The sequence below is a fragment of the Salmo trutta genome, chromosome 14 (genome assembly GCF_901001165.1).
Source record: "Salmo trutta chromosome 14, fSalTru1.1, whole genome shotgun sequence".
Taxonomy (NCBI): Eukaryota; Metazoa; Chordata; class Actinopteri; order Salmoniformes; family Salmonidae; genus Salmo; species Salmo trutta.
This window is the reverse complement of record NC_042970.1, coordinates 38,682,365-38,702,627: the sequence shown is the minus strand read 5'-3', so window position 1 is coordinate 38,702,627 and position 20,263 is coordinate 38,682,365. Positions and strand designations below refer to the sequence as shown.

The 20,263-nt window shown below is 44.1% G+C and overlaps 2 protein-coding genes across 4 annotated transcripts in view; one reads left to right on the top strand and one right to left on the bottom strand.

Annotated features, from left to right (window-relative positions):
• Positions 1 to 765: 765 nt before the first annotated feature.
• LOC115208040 (R3H and coiled-coil domain-containing protein 1-like) lies at positions 766 to 19,324 on the top strand. 3 transcript variants are annotated; one of them, XM_029775763.1, is made up of 4 exons: positions 766 to 889; positions 1,782 to 1,948; positions 2,181 to 2,264; positions 19,249 to 19,324. In XM_029775763.1, exons 1-4 carry the CDS (start codon positions 809 to 811, stop codon positions 19,250 to 19,252), a joined length of 336 nt encoding a protein of 111 aa, XP_029631623.1. In that variant the 5' UTR covers positions 766 to 808; the 3' UTR covers positions 19,253 to 19,324. The 3 variants fall into 3 exon arrangements, with proteins under 3 accessions (XP_029631623.1, XP_029631621.1, XP_029631622.1); XM_029775761.1 differs by lacking the exon at positions 19,249 to 19,324 and adding an exon at positions 7,646 to 8,139 and having other exon boundaries at positions 2,181 to 2,251; XM_029775762.1 differs by lacking the exon at positions 19,249 to 19,324 and adding an exon at positions 7,646 to 8,139.
• The window catches only part of LOC115208038 (lysyl oxidase homolog 2A), a 44,560-nt gene continuing 29,324 nt past the window's right edge, over positions 5,028 to 20,263 (bottom strand). The window contains exons 5-14 of the mRNA XM_029775756.1: positions 19,263 to 19,479; positions 18,474 to 18,657; positions 17,604 to 17,755; positions 14,816 to 14,983; positions 11,867 to 12,032; positions 11,407 to 11,647; positions 10,957 to 11,072; positions 10,714 to 10,850; positions 9,104 to 9,215; positions 5,028 to 7,449 (exon numbers count right to left, since the gene is read on the bottom strand). Of these exons, the coding sequence (XP_029631616.1) occupies positions 7,376 to 7,449; positions 9,104 to 9,215; positions 10,714 to 10,850; positions 10,957 to 11,072; positions 11,407 to 11,647; positions 11,867 to 12,032; positions 14,816 to 14,983; positions 17,604 to 17,755; positions 18,474 to 18,657; positions 19,263 to 19,479 (1,567 nt within the window). The 3' untranslated portion in view covers positions 5,028 to 7,375. The remainder of the gene's footprint in view (positions 7,450 to 9,103; positions 9,216 to 10,713; positions 10,851 to 10,956; positions 11,073 to 11,406; positions 11,648 to 11,866; positions 12,033 to 14,815; positions 14,984 to 17,603; positions 17,756 to 18,473; positions 18,658 to 19,262; positions 19,480 to 20,263) is intronic.

The window sequence follows — 20,263 nt, the reverse complement described above, 5'->3', positions numbered from 1 at the left end:
AGAGCACACACAACAAGGTCTTACATTCATGTCTCCCTTGTAAAATAAGTATTCTGACCTTCAATGGGACTTCCTGGATAAACAACTGTCAAATACAAATTCATATGATGTATTATCAGGTCACACTGTAAATTAAAATGATCCAAGCCTGGCTGCCAAAGTAGTTCTAAAGTAACTGTATGGTATAGGGGCATCTTAATGTCAATTATTGCCCATTATTTTCACAACGTTACATGATGACTTTAGTATGGTGTGTGGGGGACGACATATACGAGGAGGCTCCCAGAGAGGTATGGTGATGCAGAGCAGCAAAATGCCCCCCCAGCCCAGACCCAACCCCCTGGCCCGGAAGAGTGGAGGTAACACCAAACGCCCCGACAAGGCCATCTACATTCCCAAGGCGGCCAGGGACAGGCAGCGGGACAGCGGCGGTTCCCTCCACATACCACCAGCAGGGGTGGACCTCGACCTGCCCCTGCTCACTCTCAGCTGCACCTCCTCGGGCTGCACCTCGCACCCAGAGTCCTGCTGCTCCTGCCCCTGCTCCTCAGACACCACAGAGGGAACGCCATCAGAAACGCCGTCCACCACCAACCAGGACAGTGTGCCCTCTATTACCTCTAGCGCTGGGCAGGAGGAGGACTTCATTCGCTTCTCAGCAGAGGAGCCCTGCCCCTGGCCCCCTGCCTGGGACCAGACTTTGTCCTACTTCATGGCCGTAACCCTGGAAGACCAGACTGAGAAAGAGGAGGAGGAAGAAGTAGCAGAAGAGGTACTGACGGAGGAGGAGTCTGTGTGCAGTAGCAACATGGCCCCCCACCAACACCATGCCTCGCATACAACACCAGCCAAGGATGCTGCTGGCGACGCTGCTGATTTTAGCCAAGAGGTACAGTAGCTAGGTTTCCATCCAGTTAGCGACAGATTTTCATTGTAATATTCTATAATCGGCATAAAATAATTCTCTCACCAGAGTTTCTATCAAATTGACTTGTTGCGGATAAAAAGCTGTGCGTGATGACGTAGTGGGCATAAAAATAACTGGTTAAATTGCCATGTACAGAATAAAATTAAATTACCAGTTAAATGGGTTTACATCACATTTTCAACTGTTCTTATGGTTATGTCACAAAAAATGTTTGCGTTATATAGCAAATGTGCCCACTCTGGTCTTGGCACGTACGCTCTAGTCAACAGCTCACAGATACAGTGCGGGTAGTCTACCTACATGCTGAGATTATTTTGGATACGAGAGAGAATTTTTATTTGTCAAACGGCAGCCAAGCATCAATGATGATGTCACCAGAATATTTATTTGAAAAGAGCATCAAGCTCATCACTGTGCACTTTCATCACCCTGTGAAGTTCATCATAATATTGATTCTGTTGCCTAGTAAACCGCATGCTTTCCCAAGGTGCATAAAGGTGTTTCACCTGCCATTTCTCGCAATAATCATTTTACCAACACAAAAATATCCCACATTCTCTAAGGTATTTTGTGTTGTCAACATTTGGAAAGTTTAAATTTGCTGTTTCCATCAGGCCTGTCGTGACATTTATCTGACATATAGTTTACTCACATAAAAAGGTTGGATGGAAACCTGTTTAGTGTCGTGAAGTTCTGTTATGTTAAATACATAGAAACTTTGGTGGCATAGACTATATACAGTATTGTCTAAGATATAGGCTATATTTCACATGTATTATATTTAAAGGGATTACTGAGAAACACTTAATTGGGATAGGTATATCTGTCAATAACTGGTTGAATTTCTCATCAGATCACAGCCCACTTGACAGACGTGGCCATCGAACACGCCCACAACGACTACTCATGTTTTGGGAACGTGTGGATCAACCAGGACGAGTATGCCCACGTTATCGAGATCTACGACTTCCCGGCCATGTTCAAAACAGACGACCTGCTGGATGCCTTTGCAGACTACAGGTAAAAGCCTTGGAGTAGGGTGGCGTTGCCCTTAGATGCTGATCTTGGATCAGTTTGACCTTTTCCTCACTGATGGTTTGGATTGGGGGAAGGGAAGCTTATCCTGGATCTGTACCTAAGGGAAACCTCACCCCGCAGCACAGGTGAAAGCCTCCCCATGCCTCTCACTAAAGCCAACAGCACACTCACAAGTCTGTCTAACTCTCCCAGTCTATCTTGGTCTGTCTTTCAGTGACGGGGGCATGAAGATTAAGTGGATGGACAACACTCGCACCCTAGGCGTGTTCTCCAGTCAATCTGCAGGTATGGTTTTTGAGTATGTATTTTTTTTCATCTTTTGAGTCGTATTTAAAGTAACTGCCCAGTGTAAATCTATTTTTTTTTTAAAGTTCATATTCTGGTAATTCCTATCCAAATAATGTTGATATTTTTTCTGTGTAGCTAAAGCATAAATTTAAGAAAAAAACACTTCAAAAATCCCACCTCAAACTTCTATCTCAGACTGTTTCATAAATGCTTGCTATTTCCTCATAGAATATGTCATCTCCTTGGGGAGGATGAGCTGGCCAGTCAGTGATCTAGAGGAGGATGAGCTGGCCAATCAACGGTCTACTTGCGTGAATATTTTAATGACCAGTGTACACCCACACAGAATAGCTGCTTTTTAACGTAGTTAATTAAACAATATTGGAAGGGAAGCTATTTCACTCTCATATTGTAAATAATTATAGGTCATATTTCATAGAAATCTGGAAACACTAGGCAGTTACTTTAAGTTATATTTTACTCCAATATGAGTCACGAGTCCCTTTTGGCACATTGGAGTTAGTTGTGTGACCTTCTGACGGTCGGTGAAGGGAAGTTGGTGTTCTTTCTTATGACATCAGAGATTAAAATCTTTGCATCGGTCCTGTGTCTAGATTTTGCTCGCCTAAAGTAGAGTATATTGTGATAAATTGCAGGCCACACTACTTGCCTAGAGAGTTTTCAGCTATACTTTTCGTGGCTGTTTATTTACCACCACAGACAGATGCTGGCACTAAGACCGCACTCAGTCAGCTGTATAAGGAAATATGCAAACAGGAAACCACTCACCCAGAGGTGGCGCTCCTACCGGCCGGAGACTTTAATGCAGGGAAACTTAAATCAGTTCTACCAAATTTCCATCAACATGTTAAATGTGCAACCAGAGGGAAAACAATTCTAGATCACCTGTACTCCACACACAGAGACGCGTACAAAGCTCTCCCTCGCCCTCCATTTGGTAAATCTGACCACAACTCTATCCTCCTGATTCCTGCTTAGAAGCAAAAATTAAAGCAGGAAGCACCAGTGACTCGGTCTATAAAAAAGTAGTCAGATGAAGCAGATGCTAAACTACAGGACTGTTTTGCTATCACAGACTGGAATATGTTCCGGGATTCTTCTGATGGCATTGAGGAGTACACCACATCAGTCACTGGCTTTATCAATAAGAGCATCGAGGACGTCGTCCCCACAGTGACTGTTTGTACATACCAAAAGCCATGGATTACAGGCAACATTCGCACTGAGCTAAAGGGTTGAGCTGCCACTTTCAAGGTGCGGGACTCTAACCCGGAAGCTTACAAGAAATCCTGCTATGCCCTGCGACGAACCATCAAACAGGCAAAGCATCAATACAGGGCTAAGATTGAATCATACGACACCGGCTTCGACGCTCATCTTATGTGGCAGGGCTTGCAAACTATTACAGACTACAAAGGGAAGCACAGCCGCGAGCTGCCCAGTGACACGAGCCTACCAGACGAGCTAAATCACTTCTATGCTCGCTTCGAGGCAAGCAACACTGAGGCATGCATGAGAGCATCAGCTGTTCCGGACGACTGTGTGATCACGCTCTCCGTAGCCAACGTGAGTAAGACCTTTAAACAGGTCAACATACACAAGGCTGCGGGGCCAGACGGATTACCAGGACGTGTGCTCCGGGCATGTGCTGACCAACTGGCAGGGGGCTTCACTGACATTTTCAACCTCTCCCTGTCTGAGTCTGTAATACCAACATGTTTCAAGCAGACCACCATAGTCCCTGTGCCCAAGAACACAAAGGCAACCTGTCTAAATGACTACAGACCCGTAGCACTCACGTCCGTAGCCATGAAGTGCTTTGAAAGGCTGGTAATGGCTCACATTAACACCATTATCCCAGAAACCCTAGACCCACTCCAATTTGCATACCGCCCAAACAGATCCACAGATGATGCAATCTGTATTGCACTCCACACTGCCCTTTCCCACCTGGACAAAAGGAACACTTATGTGAGAATGCTATTCATTGACAACAGCTCAGCGTTCAACACCATAGTACCCTCAAAGCTCATCACTAAGCTAAGGATGCTGGGACTAAACACCTCTCTGCAACTGGATTCTGGACTTCCTGATGGGCCGCCCCCAGGTGGTGAGGGTAGGTAGCAACACATCTGCCACGCTGATCCTCAACACTGGTGCTCCCCAGGCATGCGTGCTCAGTCCCTTCCTGTACTCCCTGTTCACCCACGACTACATGGCCAGACACGACTCCAACACCATCATTAAGTTTGCAGATGACACGACAGTGGTAGGCCTGATCACCGACAATGACGAGACAGTCTATAGGGAGGAGGTCAGAGACAGGGCCGGGTAGTGGCAGAATATCAACCTATCCAAGTCGAAGACAAAAAGGCTTCTCAACAGTTTCTACCCCCAAGCCATAAGACTCCTGAACAGGTAATCAAATGGCTGCCTGGACTATTTGCATTGTGTGCCCCCCTCTCCTTTATCCAGCCGGTAAAGGAGAGGCCATGGACAGACTCGGCGGTGGCCCGGAGACCACAGCCCTGGGGCTGCGGCGAGGTGGAGCACTCTCACAACATTTCTGACCCGCTACAGCAGGTGAGATGACATTTCAACGTAGGCTCAGAGATGCAAAGTAAACCACATAATCGGGACGACTAAACTGCGTCATCGGGCCTCACTCTGCAATATACTTTGTTCGCATTGTTGCTCATGATGACATCATATTGCTGAGTCTCTGTTTTAAGAAATCAAGAACATGTCATGGTTTGCTTGTTTAATTATTTTTATTTTTAGAAAATATGATGCAAGCACAAAATGCTTTAAAACATTCAACTGTGTATACAGTATAGGATACTCACCCATCTAGTAAAGAGCACCCTTGTAAAATAAAGGGCCCTATAGTTGCAGTATCACAAAAATAAGACAAAAGAATGCAAAGATGCATTTTCACATGTCATTTGTGACTTGTACAATCGAGAAAACAAACATAAGAGTCCCTGACGGTAATAATTTAATTAAATGGATGTTTGAAAAATGAACTAAGCTGAGCAAAATATGGTGATAAGACTAAAATGTATATGTATCTCAGAATCCTAAGATGAAAGTTATGAAATATATTGCCAGAGTTGATATTAAGTGATGCAAGTATACACTATGTTAACTTGAGGCAGAATCCCAACACAAATGACATGAATAACTAAATCATGCTGTTTGTGGCCAATTTGGACAAATGTTTGTGTACATTTTAACTTGGGGATTCTGCCTTAAATGCTCATTGCCTCTTTAGAGATGTAAAAATGCAGGTTTGATGAGGGGAAAAAAAAGTTTCTTCTTAGTGGTAGCTGTATGGTTGTAATAATACTGCCTTATCCTGAGTGATTACCGTACTGCAAGAAAGAAATCAGTTCTTCCTATTTATATTCACAATGGCTTCTACCACATTATCACGCCATAGACTTGCAAATAGTGTTCTCCGTGGATGTAAGACTAATCCGCTACTTCCCCCACCGCCACTTCATAGGCACGGGCACTGGTGGCACATCCGTCTGTCATCCATGTCTATTTATTTAATAAATCATTTTGACAGTAACCCTCCAAAAAGTCTAATGCTTCTTAGGTAGTTCTATGAGTTTTAGTTTAGAAAACAATCTCTGCAGAAGCGACAGTTACAGGGATGGTAAAAAAAAAAAGCTTGATTGTCGTAGCGACATCAGGGGAAACTGGGCAGAAGGGAGTTGTTACAGAACTGCTGTATTTGAAGAACATCTCTAATTGAGCCTCTCATTCTCCTTAATTGCCGGCCTCAACACATTACGGAAAGAGACTAACTGTATAGGAAGCTCTGGGGTAGTGCTGAGCGATTAGTGATTCTGGAGGTCTGTTCGGTTTCGGTTAAATTCTAAATAATTTATCACAATTTTGATCATTTTTGAAAACATTCAATGCAATATGCATTGTGGGTTGAATGCTGTAACACAGAATAAAACAATGAATAAAAGTCCCATGATGGTAGACTGCCCATTACTGCTTATCACTTATTAACCATCATTTATTCACTTTACTTTAATCAAATTTTTTCAGTTGTGGTGTATATTACGTTTGTTTTATTTGATGCCTTTATTATTTAATTCCAAGTCATCTCATCTCTATAGAGCTGCTGCCTAATGTTGTCTGAAAAAAATCTGTATTTTGTAGTTATTCAAATGAAATAAGGCACACTTTTATGACTGAATACCAACTATCAACCACTTAGATCATGTGTTTACCTCACGAAACAACAGCTGCTCTCTATATCCCTTAATGATCACGCATTCTTCTCTCTTGTGTAGCAGTCGTAACAGAAACACAGAACGGATCTGAGTTATCTTTAGAGAAACTGTGTGCATTGAGCTTACAGAACTAAATGAAATACAAAATAATTGATTCAACGTCAGTCACTTAGTTGTTTAAAAACCGAAAAAAATAACACATTTCACTTAATCGCTCAGCACTACTCTGGGGTCAGGGCGTCTGCATACTGGACAGACAATACATTGACAGATGCAAATAGGTTATCATCTTTCGCAGACAACAGTTCTTAAGGGATTGAACAGAAAAAGGGTCAAACTCATTGCGGAGGGGGGGGGGGGTGGTCCAGAGAAACAGCATTACGCTAGTGTTCATAGGTGCATAGCTAATTGCCTGCTCAACACACTGTCCTAAAAATGTTTAAATAAACAATACAGTACACTGTCTCAAAGTGCAGCAGGTGTCAAAAAATATTACTTTTTTCCCTTACGGTGGACCACAAAGGTTGGGTACATGTAACTAAATAGCTCTGATTTGATAGCACCAGCACTCTGCTGTACATGTGACAGAAATTTGCGAGATCAGTAAAGACAGAGTTGCTTCTTCAAGCTGGATCTTTAAAACAGGTATTTTTTTTCATCTGCAACATCCTTATATAAAACGTTGGCACTGAGGTGAGCTTTGCTTTTCAATTTTCATCCAGCACCGAACAGACGGCACAGCGCTCCCTCTAACGGTTGGTCATTTCACAACAGTCTTGCTGGCCATTCATCAGATTCGCTAAATAAAATGTTCCTCCCGGTCTTTCCGTTGACTCCGTCCACACTACCTGTGTCCCAGCTGGTTATTCATGAGGCCACGGAAAGAGGACTCCTCTGACTCAGAACTCACTGAGCCACCTGAAGAGGAGAGACACACGGGACACATGAAGAACTGCACTCATTCAACAGTGGGCACAGTTTGAAAAGCACAGGGTACACTGGTTGTCAGTAGAAATGAATCTATATAGTTATAATGGTAGAAATACTTCAATCACTGAAGTCTTCACAAGCCTTCTCTTTTAACTGAGCTGATGGTTTTCATGATCTTTTACAGGAATGCCAGGCTACAACTGGACGACACGCGTCCGGATGTCCTTGCTAATAAATAACTGTCAAACCAGTGCCATCCTATGGCTTGTTCCTGTTTTCAAGTTCCTATTGTTAATGCCACTGTAGCACTCAAGTGCCTGATTCACACTATGGGGCCAACCTAAACCATACTATGCTGGCTTGGGTATTTTCTTTTCACGTGGTCTTTTCTAGCATGGCTCCAACAACTATGGTGGATGTATAACCAGGCCAACTCAGTAAAGCTTGGCTCCCTTTTTTTGGGGGGGGGGGGGGTGGCGACAGTTATTCATGCGTTTTACGTTGTCATTTGTTCTATGCCAACCACTTACATGTCAATTTAACACCCTGAATGCGTCCATACATAGATGGATAAAGTAACACTTAGAGTTGGTGAAGCATCGCAAACAGAGGCACCAGTTGTATAATTCCCATCAGTGGAGGCTGCTGAGGGGAGGACAGCTCATAATAATGGCTGGAACGGAGCAACTGGAATGGCATCAAACACATGGAAACCACGTGTTTGATGTCGTTGATACTATTCCGCTCCAGCCATTACCACGAGCCTGCCCTCCCCAATTAAGGTGCCACCAACCTCCTGTGATTCCTATTAAGTCTAACTTATACCCTGCATACTTGCATAGCAAAAATATGTAAAGGTGCAGTGACTTAAATAAAATGTAAAGATGACATTAAATTAACACACAGAGATCTTCTGTCTGGAGATGGGAATAAAAAGGCAGGATGTGGACAATTTTGTTAGGAAAGCAAAGCAACTCTATCATTTATGTTGTAGGTTTCAGATAAAAAAGTAAATGAATCACCTATATTTTTAAAACAATCTATGTAAATAAAGTTTGATTTGATAAACTGCAGCGACTTCATTTGTAACTTGACGCAACTTTTCAGGATCGCCATTTTGCGCTCTTACGTTGTGTGCGTGCCTAGGGTATAAATTAGGCATTCATATGAAATGTTCAATTAAGAAATGTGAAGAAAAATAAACTAAAAACGTGTTGAGGGGTGAAATTTATTTTCATAAGCACTGTTATTTTCTCGAAAGACATTAAACTCTAGACAGAATAGAGTGGTGTATATATTTTTTCAATGCTAAAAACTGCCACACACAAACATCTGAATCATTCAAGTTGAGCAATACACTAGATGAGGCAGGTAGCCTAGCGGTTAAGAGCGTTGGGCCAGTAATCGAAAGTCGCTGGTTCGAATAACCGAGCTGTCAAGGTGAAAAGTCTGTGTCCTTGAGCAAGACCGGGATGCCGTACTATTAAAACATTTACATTTTGCGATTTGCCTTTTCACGCATTTATTTTCTGTGAATTTAAACCTCTTCGGAAGGTGGTCATCCATAGACAAAATGGCTTTGAACAAGACGAGTGTCCATCACATTCAATAATGTTGTAGCCAGTAAGCTCCGGTCTCTCACCTATATAACAGTTGTACATCCATATCCTGTGGCCGTCGTATCGACACCTGCACTTCATAACGTTGTTGGTGTAGTCGGACTCTGCTACCTCAAAGTTTGGGTTGATCACAACCTAGGGAGAGAAACAATGTATTGATGATGTTATCAGAGCACCCACATACTCTTGCTATGACCAAAAGACCGATCTGTGTTGGCAGCAACTATTAGTGAAATTATAACATTTATAAAATGCTGGGAAAGTGACCAGCAGAATGACTAAAAGTGGATTCCATTGAAATGAATCGACTCCTGTTAACCCCATGGAATAAGAAGTGGAAAGAAGAACTGTCACTACTCCAAGCTTATTACACTGAACAAAAGTATAAATGCAACATGCAACAATTTCAAAGATTTTACTTATATAGTTATAAGGAAATCAGTGAATTTAAATACATTCATTAGGCCCTAATCTATGGGTTTCACATGACTGAGAATACAAATACCTTTTAAAAATAAAGGGTAGGGGGTGGATTAGAAAACTAGTCCGTATCTGGTTTTCTAACTGAAACACGCTGTCGTGCACATCGATCCAGAGCGTTCCAAACATGCTCAACGGGTGACATGTCTGGTAAGTATTCAGGCCATGGAAGAACTGCGACATTTTCAGCTTCCAGGAATTTTGTACGGAACCTTGCGACATGGTGCTGTGCATTAACATGCTCAAACATGAGGTGATGGTGGCTGATGAATGGCACGACAATGGGCCTCAGGATCTCGTCACAGTATTTCTGTAGATTCAAATTGCCATTGATAAAGTGTTCGTTGGCCGTAGCTTATGGGGCACTCTGTCCACAACATTGACATCAGCAAACCGCTCAGTTTAAACCGGGATTCATCCGTGAAGAGCACATTTCTCCAGCGTGCCAATCCACAGTTTCGTCAGCTGTCTGGGTGGCTGGGCTTAGACGATCCCGCAGGTGAAGAAGCCGGGTGTGGTCCTGTTGCTTGGCGTGGTTACACGTGGTCTGCGGTTGTGAGGCCGGTTGGACGTACTGCCAAATTCTCCAAAACGACGTTAAAGGGGGCTTATTGTAGAGAAATTAACATTCAATTCTCTGGCAACAGCTCTGGTGGACATTCCTGCAGTCAGCATGCAAATTGTACGCTCCCTCAACTTCTGTGGCCTTGTGTGACAAAACTGCACATTTTAGTGGCCTTTTATTGTCCCCATTACAAGGCAAGGTGCACCTGTGTAATGATCATGCTGTTTAATCAGCTTCTTGATATATCAAACCTGTCAGGTGGATGGATTATCTTGGCAAAGGAGAAATGCTCACCAACAGGGATGTAAACACATTTGTGAACTAAATTTGAGGGAAATAAACTTTTTATGCATCTGGAACATTTATAGGGTCTTTTATCTCAGCTCATGAAGCATGGGACCAACACTTTACATGTTGCGTTTATATTGTTGTTCAGAGTAGAAGATTCTCATGTTATACAAGGACCTTGCTCCCATGTCATATTTGGATGTAGAGATGCGCATGCCTATCCTATCATAATTGTTATTTTAAATGATGGAAGAAAAATAAAATTGTTTTGAAATAAGACAAATTAAATACGATTCTCACCTGGAAGATGTAGTCTCCTGGCACAACGTCTGTCACGTCTATCCACTGACAGTCAATGTCGTGTCTGTACGTATCCCAGCACCCAACAGTGATGCCCTGCTGCCCGAAGTTAGCGCACTCGTACCTCTTCTCAATACCTGCCCGGCCAGAGAGACAACAGTGCTAAAGTAGAGAATCGGGAACATAGACGAGGTTTGTCGTGATCATTTTCATCATTTGTTTTTCACATTAAAGCCTCTTTACCCTCTTCACATTGGGTGTCCTCCAGACAGAAGCTGGCCTTGTGTCCCTCTGCCACCTTGGTGCCGTTGAGGCTCAGTAGGTCATAGTGGGTGAACACCTCCATGCTGTGGTAGTGCCTGGACAGGGAGACGGAGACAGTCCATCATCATCACCACCCTCCTTATCGTCATCATCATAACCAGCCTCTGACACCCACAGCAGGCACTGCCTCCACATGACTACAAATCAGACCACAAATCTATGATCTCACAAGACTGCGACAATGACCACTCTCTCCAGGGGACTTTTATTGCAGCGCGGTGATTGTTCTCAACTCGTGTAACGCTCACAGCGATGCTCGCTCGCATGCCATTGTCCAACCCCTCCTTCATCGTACCTTCTACTTAACTCAATGACTAAAACTGAAGGACCCAGGAATTCATCCTCCCGTCCTACGCCATGTTTCTATACCTGTGGCACTCGTGCCAGATCCAGGAGTGGTGTGCGGCTCTGGGGCGAAAGTCTGTCAGTCCGTTGTTGTGTATCTGGGAGGAGAAGCGCAGCAGGCGGCGGTAGGAGGACGATGTGGCGGCGGCGGCGCTGCTGGACAGACAGTGCTCCTCGTTGGCACACTGCAGTATGTACATGGGCCGGTCCTCCAGGTACGTGGTGTGTTCCACCACCTGGGCATTTAGAACCAAGTCTGGGGCCGCTGTATGCCGAGGCAGAGGATAGGTTGTTGTTAATATGGAGATCAGAGCCTGCACTTTGAATAGAGACCCAATCAAGGATTCAAACAGCCGCAAAATGGCCGCCCAACACTTTTTGGGGGTAACATGGACTTGTCCAAGAACAACATTATTATTATTTTTTTTATGTTTTGCAACGGTGTGCCATAATGAACGCGACCCGGCTATTATAAGTGACTTACTCTCAGAGCAGGAGACTCCAGCAGCAAAGCGTCCTCCCCCTCGGGGGCAGTCGAGGTGTTTCCCATGATGGAGGCACTGGGCCAGAGTCATCTCCGTCCCCGAGCACCTGACCCCGCTCATCACCACGTCATCAGCACTCACGTCTCCTGGCCAGTACCACGTCTCCTGGTAGGGAGAAATAACACAGACAAACCGATCAAACACAGGCCGAGCTTCAATTCTTCCAACTCAAAATGGAAAGCTGTCATTTCATCATCCTACCACAAGAGGTTTCCCTATCTACATTTCCATCCTCGCAAGTCATGAGACTGCACAGCTGTTGTTGCGATACGGGAACATCTGCCTAGACGTAGTTGATTGTGATTGTCCAAAACCCCTTCACAAGATAGACATAGCAGAATATTGGTCAGGCCACTTTTTCCTTGGAGGATGTTTTCTAGATTTCATGTTTCTGATGAGACTTCATAAAGCAAGTAGCAAGATCCTTAAGGAAACAAAGTCTCTCCGTCTGAAGTGGATCTGACTCAGTATAAAGAGGCTATCATCTGTATGTCTCTGACGATGCCCAAAGCCAAGGGAATACTCCTGTAAAACTCATTATTTCCAGGATCTCCCACGGAAGGATTAAGTACGGGTGGGTTGGAGGGAAGGAGGGGGGCTCGGGAGGTCTACGGAACAGAGTTTTAGACTTTGGTATCATATGTTCCATCTGTCCCTCTGCCTGCAGAAACACTTAGTCTGCGTCACTAATGGAACCCTATTCTCCTGCTTTTGACCAGTCACTATATAGGGAATCTGGTACCATTAGGACGCAACCTTAGAGTGAGTTGAGTCACTGACGTGATCTTCCTGTCCGGGTTGGCGCCCCCCTCGGGTTCGTGCCGTGGGGGAGATCTTCGTGGGCTATACTCAGCCTTTACTCAGCCTTGTCTCAGGGAAGTAAGTTGGTGGTTTGAAGATATTCCTCTAGTGGTGTGGGGGCTGTGCTTTGGCAAAGTGGGTGGGGTTATATCCTGCCTGGTTGGCCCTGTCCGGGGGTATCGTCGGACGGGGCCACGGTGTCTCACGACCCCACCTGTCTCAGCCTCCAGTATTTATGTTGCAATAGTTTATGTCGGGGGACTAGAGCCAGTCTGTTATATCTGGAGTATTTCTCCTGTCTTATCCGGTGTGAATTTAAGTATTCTCTCTCTTTCTCACTCTCACTGTTACCTGACCTGACCTGAGCCCAATGACCATGCCTCAGGAGTACCTGGCCTGATGACTCCTTGCCCACCTGGTCGTGTTGCTTTTTCAGTGTGTGTATGCTAGGTCCAAGTACATTTAAAGGATCCCCAAACACATAATGACACTTTAATGTAAACTGCCATTAAAAGGGGCATTAGTACACAATCATCTTAATCACGCAATTACTGTGCAAAAGAGTTCTATCAGCCCAGTCCAATTTCCAGTCATTAAACTCTCCTTCCCATCAACCCAGTTCTTCCATGATTCATAAATACTTTCCAGACGTATATCACCACTGCCAGTGGCATTCAGCAGTTGTTAGTACACTGCAAATTAGAGAAAGTCTCTCAAACTATAGAACCGCAAGAAAAAATGTATAAAGAACGCAGATAGTGCTTTCCTTTCGGGCGTGTATCGAGGTGCTTTCCTTAGAGTGGTGTATCACACTGTGGGACTAAAGACAGCTCTTGAATCACCCTTTAAATACAACAAATAATCAAAATAGCAGCACTAATCAGCAGATAAGCGTACCTACCCTACATACAGTTTGCTGATGGTTGTAGGCCAGTGAAACTTCAAAGAGCAGGAATGAACTCCCCTCCATCAAATGTACACTGTTCATGTACGCCATATAGCCATAGGCCTATACATGTGAAGTTTATAGTATCCCAGACTAGCCTGTAGCCTCTCCTCACTCCATCACCTCAGTCAGTGTGGAGACTATAAGCTCTAAGGTCAGTGTGGAGACGATAAGCTCTAAGGTCAGTGTGGAGACTATAAGCTCTAAGGTCAGTGTGGAGACGATAAGCTCTAAGGTCAGTGTGGAGACGATAAGCTCTAAGGTCAGTGTGGAGACGATAAGCTCTAAGGTCAGTGTGGAGACTATAAGCTCTAAGGTCAGTGTGGAGACGATAAGCTCTAAGGTCAGTGTGGAGACTATAAGCTCTAAGGTCAGTGTGGAGACGATAAGCTCTAAGGTCAGTGTGGAGACTATAAGCTCTAAGGTCAGTGTGGAGACGATAAGCTCTAAGGTCAGTGTGGAGACTATAAGCTCTAAGGTCAGTGTGGAGACGATAAGCTCTAAGGTCAGTGTGGAGACGATAAGCTCTAAGGTCAGTGTGGAGACGATAAGCTCTAAGGTCAGTGTGGAGACGATAAGCTCTAAGGTCAGTGTGGAGACGATAAGCTCTAAGGTCAGTGTGGAGACTATAAGCTCTAAGGTCAGTGTGGAGACTATAAGCTCTAAGGTCAGTGTGGAGACGATAAGCTCTAAGGTCAGTGTGGAGACGATAAGCTCTAAGGTCAGTGTGGAGACGATAAGCTCTAAGGTCAGTGTGGAGACTAAGTTCTAAGGTCAGAGCCCCTTTTACTTTCCTTCAGTGAACATCTCCAGCTGTTTACAGCTAAATGATGTATATAAGAGCCATATGGATATATGGGGTTTGCTGGTGGCATATATATAACTGAGGCCCACTTGATGATGTACCTTTACGAAGTATTACGAAGACTATTTCCCAACATCCACACTAGGGGGAAAACCCATGCTGATCTGTGAGGTCCAATCACAAAATCATCCAAAATGTATAATTGACCCTTTTAATATTATTACATGTTGTGGATACTTACACAGAAGCATATTTACCCTTTGTCAAAGAATGTTAGGCTCTTGATTGTCTGGCTGCCCAGCCAATGTGATGAGATTTTGTTGTGTATAAACTCACCTGGAAGGCGTTGTTGGCAAAACCGAGACCCAGCTGTCTGCACACGACTGTAGCCTCTATGGTGCCCCAGCTGTCACTGCACACCGTACCCCACACCAACGAGCCGTTCTTCTCCGCCAGCACCTCCACACGCCCCTCGAATGGGTTTCTCCCACCGCTCAGACGCAGCTGCAACCAGAGATGAGATGTTATGTTTATAAAGGCAGTCCCATTCTGCTCTTCTATTTGGTGTTTATTGGACAGGGTAGAGATGGAGAGGGAAGACAGGAGGAGAAAGTGTGCTGAAATAGCAGTGGGTTCGATTCGAACCCATGCTGCAGCAGTATGTGTCCTGGGGCAGCGACTTAGACCGCTAGATCACCCGCTAGGCCACAGATGATCTGTTTAGTATTAGCCCAAAAATCCACTTTATTCAAAGAGGTAGTATATTCCCTCACATCTGTGTTGAGTATTCTGTTCTGCATACAACACTCAAATATTTGCCATAAATCCTATCTTTGGCTGTGAAAGGCTTTACCTAAAGTATTTTCAGAGGCAATAAAACATCAAGCATTTCTGATATTATGAAAATATGTGGTTGGTGTCAATAGTGGAATCCGAATAACCCAAAAAATGTGCACATCCACGGATGACATAAAACGAACATTTACAAATGGCAATGGTTGGCAATACAGTTATATGACTTATATGAGTAATATACAAGTAACATACAAGTACTATAGAAGTTTCATATGAGTAACACACAAGTACTATATGAGTACTTATGAGTAATACCAGTGATGTGTATAAACCCTGGACGACTGACAGGGGGTGCAGTATTGAAGCCATTGTGAGGCCATCTTGGTACTTCTCCATTGTAAAAAATATACTTATTGGAGAATTTCTTCTCCCCGAGCTACTGGCGACTATTTCAGTCCGCTCATACAGGAGTAATAAAGGCCCAGTGCACTAGTTTTGTGATCAGCACCCCTACTTCCCGCGGCTATGCCTACCGGTGGCTTCAAAGCCTCTCAACTGTCAATACATAGCATCAGTAATCCAGGGTTTATATAAATCATTGTGTAATACCCATACAGTGCATTCGGAAAGTATTCCGACCACTTCACTTTTTCCACATTTTGTTACGTTACAGCCTTGTTCTAAAATTGATTAAATTGTTTTTTTTTCTCTCATCGATCTACACACAATACCCATAATGACAAACCAAAAACAGTTTTTTTTTAAATGTTTGCAAAAGTATAAAAAAGAAGAAGTAAATATCACATTTACATAAGTATTCAGACCCATTACTCAGTATTTTGTTGAAGCACCTTTGCAGCAATTACAGCCTTGAGTCTTCTTGGGTATGACGCTACAAGCTTGGCACACCTGTATTTGGGAAGTTTCCCCCATTCTTCTCTGTAGATCCTCTCAAGCGCTGTCAGGTTGGATGGGAAGCGTCGCTGCACAGCTATTTTCAGGTCTCTCGAGAGATGTTGGATCGGGTTCTGTGCTGGGCCACTCAAGGACATTCAGAGACTTGTCCTGAAGCCACTTTTGCTTCGTCTTGGCTGTGTGCTTAGGGTCTTTGTCCTGTTGGAAGGTGAATCTTCACTCAGTCTGATGCCCTGAGCGCTCTTGGGCAGGTTTTCATCAAGGATCTCTCTGTTCATCGCTCCGTTCATCTTTCCCTCAATCCTGACTAGTCTCCCAGGCCCTGTCGCTGAAAAACAAACCCCACAGCATGATGCTACCACCACCATGCTTCACCGTAGGGATGGTATTGGCAAGGTGATGAGCAGTGCGTGGTTTCCTTCAGGCGTGACGCTTGGTATTCAGGCCAAAGAGTTCAATCTTGCTTTCATCAGACTAGAGAATCTTGTTTCTCATGGTCTGAGAGTCCTTTAGGTGCCTTTTGGCAAACTCCAAGCAGGCTGTCATGTTTCCATCTGGCCACTTTACCATAAAGGCCTGATTGGTGGAGTGCTACAGAGATGGTTGTCCTTCTGGAAGGTTCTCCCATTTCCACAGAGGTACTCTGGAGCTCTGTCAGAGTGACCATCGGTTTCTTGGTCACTTCCCTGACCAAGGCCCTTCTCCCCGATTGCTCAGTTTGGCCGGGCAGCCAGCTCTAGGGAGATTCTTGGTGGTTCTAAACTTCTTAAATTTAAGAATGATGGAGGCCACTGTGTTATTGTGGACCTTCAATGCTGCAGACATTTTTTGGTACCCTTCCCCAGATCTGTGCCTCGACACAATCCTGTCTCAAAGCTCTACAATTCCTTCGACTTCATAGCTAGGTTTTTTCTCTGACATGCACAGTCAACTACGGGACTTTATATAGACAGGTGTGTGCCTTTCCAAATCATGTCCAATCAATAGAATTTACCACAGGTGTACTCCAATGAAGTTGTAGAAACATCTCAAGGATGCTCAATGGAAACAGGATGCACCTAAGCTCAATTTCGAGTCTCATAGCAAAGGGTCTGAATACTTGTATATAAGCTATTTCCATTTTTTTTACTTTATAAATTTGCTAACATTTCTAAAAACCTGTTTTCGCTTTGTCATTATGGGGTATTGTATGTAGATTTATGAGGGAAAATATTACTTGAATCCATTTTAGAATAAGGCTGTAAGGTAACAAAATGTGGAAAAAGTCAAGGGGTATGAATGCTTTCCGAATGCACTGTTTGCAGCAACATGCAGCAACATGCAGCAACATGCAGCAACATGCAGTGGGCATGTTAAATACCTGGTTAAATAAAGGGGAAATAAAAAATCTAATAAATGTGCTAGGTCTACTCACTCTGTTCTGGAAGCCCATGGCAGGAACATTACATCTAACTGCAGCATCCTCCTCGTGACTGCAGCCCAGGGCATCTCTATTGAAGTAGCACTCAGTGAGGGATTTCTCAAAGCCAGAACACTTCACCTCATTCATATGGACAGGGCCCATTCCTACAGGGGAGAGGAGACACTGGGAGTCAGATCCATCCCACTCTCGATCTCAGAATTAAATATGCTTTCAATAATCCAGGACACAGACACTGGACTGGTTTCCCGGACACAGATTTCAAGTAGTTCAGGACTAAAAAGCATTCTCAACTGAGTCCTCCAATGAAAGAGCTTTTTAGTTCAGGACTAGGCTAAATCTGTGTCTGGGAAACCGGCCCACTATGTTTAATTGAATAGCAATAATGCCTAACAGGAGTAGAAATCCCACTGAGAGTGGATATCAACTCTCCTGCCAATTTTAAGCCAACTCTGACCCATTCAATTGGGGCACTTGGGAACATTAAACTGTTCTCCTCTCTCTTTTTAAAACTTCGTCAAGTCAAAATAATTCATGTGAATAAAAATGGATTTTCCACAATATAATGTGTGATCACTCCCTTCCTGCTGTGTCTGTCTCCAGCATATGACAGGACAGGAACATTTCTCTGGCAGTGTTTTCTCTGTAGCTAGAGCCAAGGTGGTCCGAGACACAGACTGACAGCAGTCAGAAAAGACACTATCCTCTGTTACTGTGTGGTTATACAGCATCTGAATAGTGGATGGCAGAGGTGGTTGGTCTGAGACTTGGATCACTATGGATAAACGCTTGCATATTCCATTACAGAAGATTCATGTACTTGAATGGGAGAGACAGAGCGAGAGAGAGAGAGTGGAGACCTACCTTGTCCCAGTTTGCCTCCAGCGAGGGCCTCCTTGGCGCTACCGAAGCCCAGTTCTCGACAGACCACGGTGGCTGCCTTCAGGTTCCAGCTGTCATCGCAGACGGTGCCCCATTCACCATTTTTAAGCACTTCCACTCGCCCTTCCCCTATGTTGGCCCCGCCTCTCAGACGCACCAGGGGTTGCTGCGGAAACGATTAACCGTGTTAGGCCTACTGTTACTGAGAAACAATAGTTTACAATCACTTTGATACATGTGTCTGTATTCTTTACAGAAACAGCCCAGTAACTCATATTTGGATTTTGTTTGTTGAACCACACGAAGATAAACAGTATCGTATTGTTCCATACATCTGAACTTATTGTGAATCACAGAGAGAGAGAGAGAGAGAGAGAGAGAGAGAGAGAGAGAGTTTGAGATCTCAGTGTGCCTATTTTCCCCTTTGTCCAGAGCCCATGACTCATCTGTGAAGTGTTCGAACACAGTGTTCTGCAGTCTCTAAGTTGAATCACATGCAACGTGATAAAAAACAAAGAGTGGATTTCATAGGAAAGATCACTAAATCAAACTGTAATTGTAACTGTTTCCTTACATGAATTAACATTAACAACTAAGGTTTGCTTTTCATAATTTTCTCCTCTTCTGAATGCTTTCCATTTCAATACAAGATACAAGGCCAGAGACAGCTCAAACTCTAGTAACATCACATCTCCATCATAAGCAGTCTCTTGCACAGAGGTCCTATGAATCCCAGTTCTATGCTCTCTCGTTCCAGATGATCCAACCTACCTCCACCTTGTAGGCCTTGCTGAAGCCCTGGGCGTGGCTGGGAGCAAAGGCCCGTCCTGGAACACAATTGACCACCACGGGCAAGCCCTTGTCACAGGTGGCATTCCTCCTCAGCTCCACCTTGTGGCCCAGTTTACAGCCATGCAGGCTAGCCTCATTCCCCGTGCAGTTCACCCCGAAGCCCCAGTAGTTCTTCTTCCTGCGCTTGGACAACAGGCTGAGACAGGAAACAAAGAGATTGAGTCGAGTTGAATTTAGTTCAATTGCACTGAATTGAAATAGTTGATTTTTTTATTTTAGCCTGCTGTGAAAACATGAACTTGTCTCCAGTACCTGATGAGGAAACATTATACCAACTTTTGTTTTTTAATACATAAAATGCTACCCTACCCCTCATTAATACGTTTCCCCAGTTGAACTTGACTGTTTTAGTACAAAGTACAATGGCAGTATTGTAGTCAAAAGAACATGCAATTCCCATTAGGGAAGGACGGCTCATAATAATGGCTGAAACGGAGCAAATGGAATGGCATCGAACACATGGAAACCATGTGTTTGATGTAATTGATAGCATTCCACTGATTCCTCTCCAGCCATTACCACAAGCCCCTCCCCAATTAAGGTCCCACCTCCTGTGATACCATTCCCATTACCATTCCCATTACCAGTCCAAGTCATTCATGGCCCAAGTCATTCATGGTCCAAATGTGAAACAAAATACTTTTGCGAGAATATTAGTGGACACACACAAAGTGTGATTGTTTCCCAACCACTTTCTCTTCTGCTCCAGCTAACACCACTTCTCTCACAAGTGCCACATGAGTTTTAGTGACCACAGAGAGTCAGGGCCTTAGTTTAATATCACATTAGAGACATGACCCTTTGTAGAGCCACCAAATGGGATGAGTTCCCCCTACTGGCCCCCCACACTACTTCCAACAGGATCTGGTGGTGCAAGGACCGACCCCCTCCCATAGAAGAGGGCCAATAGAGGGATACAG

What these genes read in the sequence shown, in the direction of transcription:
- LOC115208040 (XM_029775761.1), top strand. Translation starts at nt 809, where the DNA reads ATGGCCCCCCACCAACACCATGCCTCGCATACAACACCAGCCAAGGAT. An exon ending in GATGCCTTTGCAGACTACAG is followed by an intron (nt 1,949 to 2,180) that starts GTAAAAGCCTTG and finishes TCTGTCTTTCAG; the next exon opens with TGACGGGGGCATGAAGATTA. An exon ending in GTTCTCCAGTCAATCTGCAG is followed by an intron (nt 2,252 to 7,645) that starts GTATGGTTTTTG and finishes GATCTTTTACAG; the next exon opens with GAATGCCAGGCTACAACTGG.